The sequence below is a fragment of the Nicotiana sylvestris genome, chromosome 12 (assembly GCF_000393655.2).
Source record: "Nicotiana sylvestris chromosome 12, ASM39365v2, whole genome shotgun sequence".
Classification (NCBI taxonomy): domain Eukaryota; kingdom Viridiplantae; phylum Streptophyta; class Magnoliopsida; order Solanales; family Solanaceae; genus Nicotiana; species Nicotiana sylvestris.
The window spans coordinates 114,514,632-114,518,144 of NC_091068.1; the positions used below are offsets into that span (position 1 = coordinate 114,514,632).

Sequence of the window (3,513 nt, forward strand, 5' to 3'; positions counted from 1 at the left end):
ACATTTTGCGTGATATATATAGCACGGTTAAGTACTACGTTTTCTGTGTTGCCTTGCCTATAAATAACTGCCGCATTCTAGTTATTTTTTTGCGCTTAACAATAACCTATAGCAAATATTTCCATAAAACCAAGGTTTTTTTGTGCTTTAACAAATTTTTGAACCCCTTTATGTACCAAGGTGCGAGTGCGGCAAAAAATGCATGATGAACGACTATTGGGATGATGGTGAAGCTGGACGCTGGTACTGGATGTGTATGAACAAGTTTTATAGGGTTCCCGATGAACCTATTTTCAATTTTGAGGTATGGATTGATGAACCCTATCAGTAGGAATACTACAAAGAAAAGTTGCAGTATCTTCATTATTTGACCAGAAAACAGTGGGAATATGAACGACAATACAAACGAGAAGTTGCGGAGTTGAAGGAGAAACTCAAAGAGGTGGAAGAAGAAAAAAATAAACTGGAAGAAAAATTTAAGTGGTTGGAGCAGAGAATACTAGGTGGTGGTGACTAAACAATGACATGTACGTGTTGAGCGTAGTAGTGTATCTTTATCTTTCCCGTGTCATGTGTTTTCATTAGTTGTACTAAATTTAAGTTATGTTAAGTTTTTATGTTTATGTTTGTGTTGTAGTGTTAAAATAAAGAAGAAAAGGGGTAATAAAAACATAATGCGCATATTATGTAAGCATAAACAATTGTTGTTATTATTTACATAAAATACAAAAAAAGAAAATCAATAAGTCCCACAGCCCTTGTGCTTCAATGCAACCGATGGCCTGAGGCGCATCCCCTCCCGCCCGGATACACTATCAGGATCATCCTCAATACATCGCTTCTTTATATGAGGATGCACTGCATCATGATCGTCAGTTGGGCTAGCAGGGTCGGTAGAAGGGGCCGTCGGTCCATCAACAACCTAAAAAACAATAAGTAAGCTCAATATATGAAAATGTATATTAGTAATGTACGTGTTAAGTCAAAAACATTTTCTTACCATGGTCTCGTCGGGCTCTTGAATATAAGCATCTGTGGTGTCCTCTGCATCACACCAAGTGGCCTCTGTGATGGGCTGGGATGAAGCCTTAATAAGAAAATTAAAAAATAAATTATGGAGAATCAATATGAAGATTGAAAAAAACAAATTAAAATTTAATAGTAATACAAACATACCTGCGCCTGTGATAGATCCACAGCACCCGACGATGATGAGCCAAAACTCAACCTGCCCCCACCATCCACGTCTTAGGTCAGCTGATCCTCAGTTGCGTTTGATGGGCCTAAAAAGAACTGGTCCAAATCTCTGGTGAAGCTCGTGCCCGTAATCAACAATGGCTCTAACGGGGTCACCTGCGATGCTGGCAGTGCCAGCTGAAGGCTGTATGACGACATGTTGTTAGGATGCTCGTCTGGCTAAGGAATGTCCCTCGGCATATCAGCTCCAACCTCCTCATCAGGTGCCACAATAGGTGCCTCAACACCCCCTTGCTGGGGACCACCTCCTCGCCGACCCCCCATGACCCTGTGCGCTAGCCCTGCCTCATTCACGTCCTCTTGGGCATGTGACATGCCTACCTCGATGGTAGTACTCTAGCACCAAATAATCAGGGTCGTGATCTAAGCGCTCGCTCTCTCTGGCTCGCTGCAGTGTCCGGATAGACAGCTCTGTCACCTACTGGCCTTACTCCTATAAACCATAGGATCGCCATCATGATGTTGCATCTGCAATCCCAACTAGTGTAATAAATGTAGACTAATAGCCTACAAAACATGTAAAATATTAATTACAGAATGCTATATCAAAATTATAAGTAAGAATACCAAATAACATACTAGTGCATCGTGCCTCCCAGCGTATGCTCTGTACCGACCGTCAGCTTGATGAATGGGATTCCCGACAAAAAGTTGGGAAACGCGGCAGTACTAGGACATATAGAGTTGAATAGTCAACATCTGGATCTGTGAAGGTGGGGGCGGAATCAGGTCTTCTCGCTGGTCCCAAGTATGGACCTGCGCCTCTAGCCATGATACAAATGCATCGTCCGCCCTGGAACGATCATCCCGCTGATAATGTGTAGCCTCCCATGTAGGCCCCCTCGGTATATACTGTACATGACTAAACTGGCAAAGTACCCGCTCCGTGGTATGATGCTCCACAATATCGAGGCACATCAGTAGGACGGAAGTGCTCCAAATCAGTCGGTCGGCCGAGCAATAACCGGATAGGCCACCTATCAAGTCTTCTATGTATGACGTCCAGATGAACTATCAAATAAGAACATAAAAGTGAGTATGCACAACACAAGTGAATCTATACCAAGTAAGTTTAGGTACACATTTACCTTTGCGCCCTCCAGCATATCCAACACATCCCTGCAAAGGGGGAGATTATGATGAGCAACATAATCTCGTACATATCCACGCTAGTTAACCCACCTCCTAGCTAGAGGGAGAAATGGAGGTGGTACATCCGGAGGTAATGGTGGTAGAGGTGGCTGCAACTGCAGGAACCGCTCCCAGGCCCAAACCTAACATACAAAGTTGACGTAAAGTTTAAGATAAATTTTGAATAGATAGAATTAGAAGTAATGAACAGAGTATTTGAATATGTTGTCACCTGTAGAAGCGGCAGAAAACCATATACGTCGCTCTGGGTGCCCATGCTCGCCCGACACAGATGCTTGTACATGTAAGCGAGAACAGCAACACCCCAGTTGTACTGGGGTAAAGCATCTAGCTGCTGAAGATGATGTAGAAATCGCAAACTCACTAGATTTCCCAAAGTGTTCGGGAACAAGACCCCCACAAAAAGAAGGAGCAACACCAACCTCGCATACTGGTGAATATGTAGATCATCTGTCTCGCCTGTGATGTAGGGGTGCAATATCTCCAAATGTTGTCTAATAGCTGCCAAACTCGTGCGATTGGCCCCTGAATGAACAGTCTCATCCTGTGGCCTGAAACCAGTGAGCTGCTGCAGCAAATCCAAATACTGCACATGTGTCATATATCTGATACCGTGAGGCAGTGCAACGGGCAGTCCATCAACAGACATCCTATATAAAACCTCTATATCCTGCAGCATGATGGTGGCCTCGCCAATGGGCAGGTGGAAAGTGTGCATCTCCGGTCACCACTGCTCTATCAAGGTCGTGACCAAAGACCAGTCGAGCTGCAGCCGCCCAATCTCAAAAATCCTATAGAAGCATGTATCCCGCAGGTACTGGACTACACGGGGATGGAAATCTCTGTCCCTCATAAAGTCCCACAAGTCGTCCACTCTCCTGGCATGGAGAGGCTGGACCAGTAGCTCTCCCTCCCATACGTAGGCGGACCTATGATCGCCCTGTAACACTAATAGCTCATCGGAGACAGTTCCAAGATGCACAGGCGGCACGTCCATGTCGTCTACTATAAATTAAACAATATTAATTATGTGTTTGTTTTATAAATTAAATAATTAATTATTATAAATTGTAATTGGACTGAGTATATATCTATGGGTTCCAA

The 3,513-nt window shown here is 43.9% G+C and overlaps 1 protein-coding gene across 1 annotated transcript; it reads right to left on the minus strand.

The window, feature by feature from the left end:
• Nucleotides 1-739: 739 nt before the first annotated feature.
• Nucleotides 740-3,127, minus strand: LOC138883572 (serine/threonine-protein phosphatase 7 long form homolog). Its single transcript, XM_070164267.1, has 5 exons — nt 2,621-3,127; nt 2,440-2,531; nt 1,177-1,228; nt 1,001-1,087; nt 740-922 (listed from the first exon to the last, which is right to left on the minus strand). Exons 1-5 carry the CDS (start codon nt 3,125-3,127, stop codon nt 740-742), a joined length of 921 nt encoding a protein of 306 aa, XP_070020368.1.
• Nucleotides 3,128-3,513: the final 386 nt, after the last annotated feature.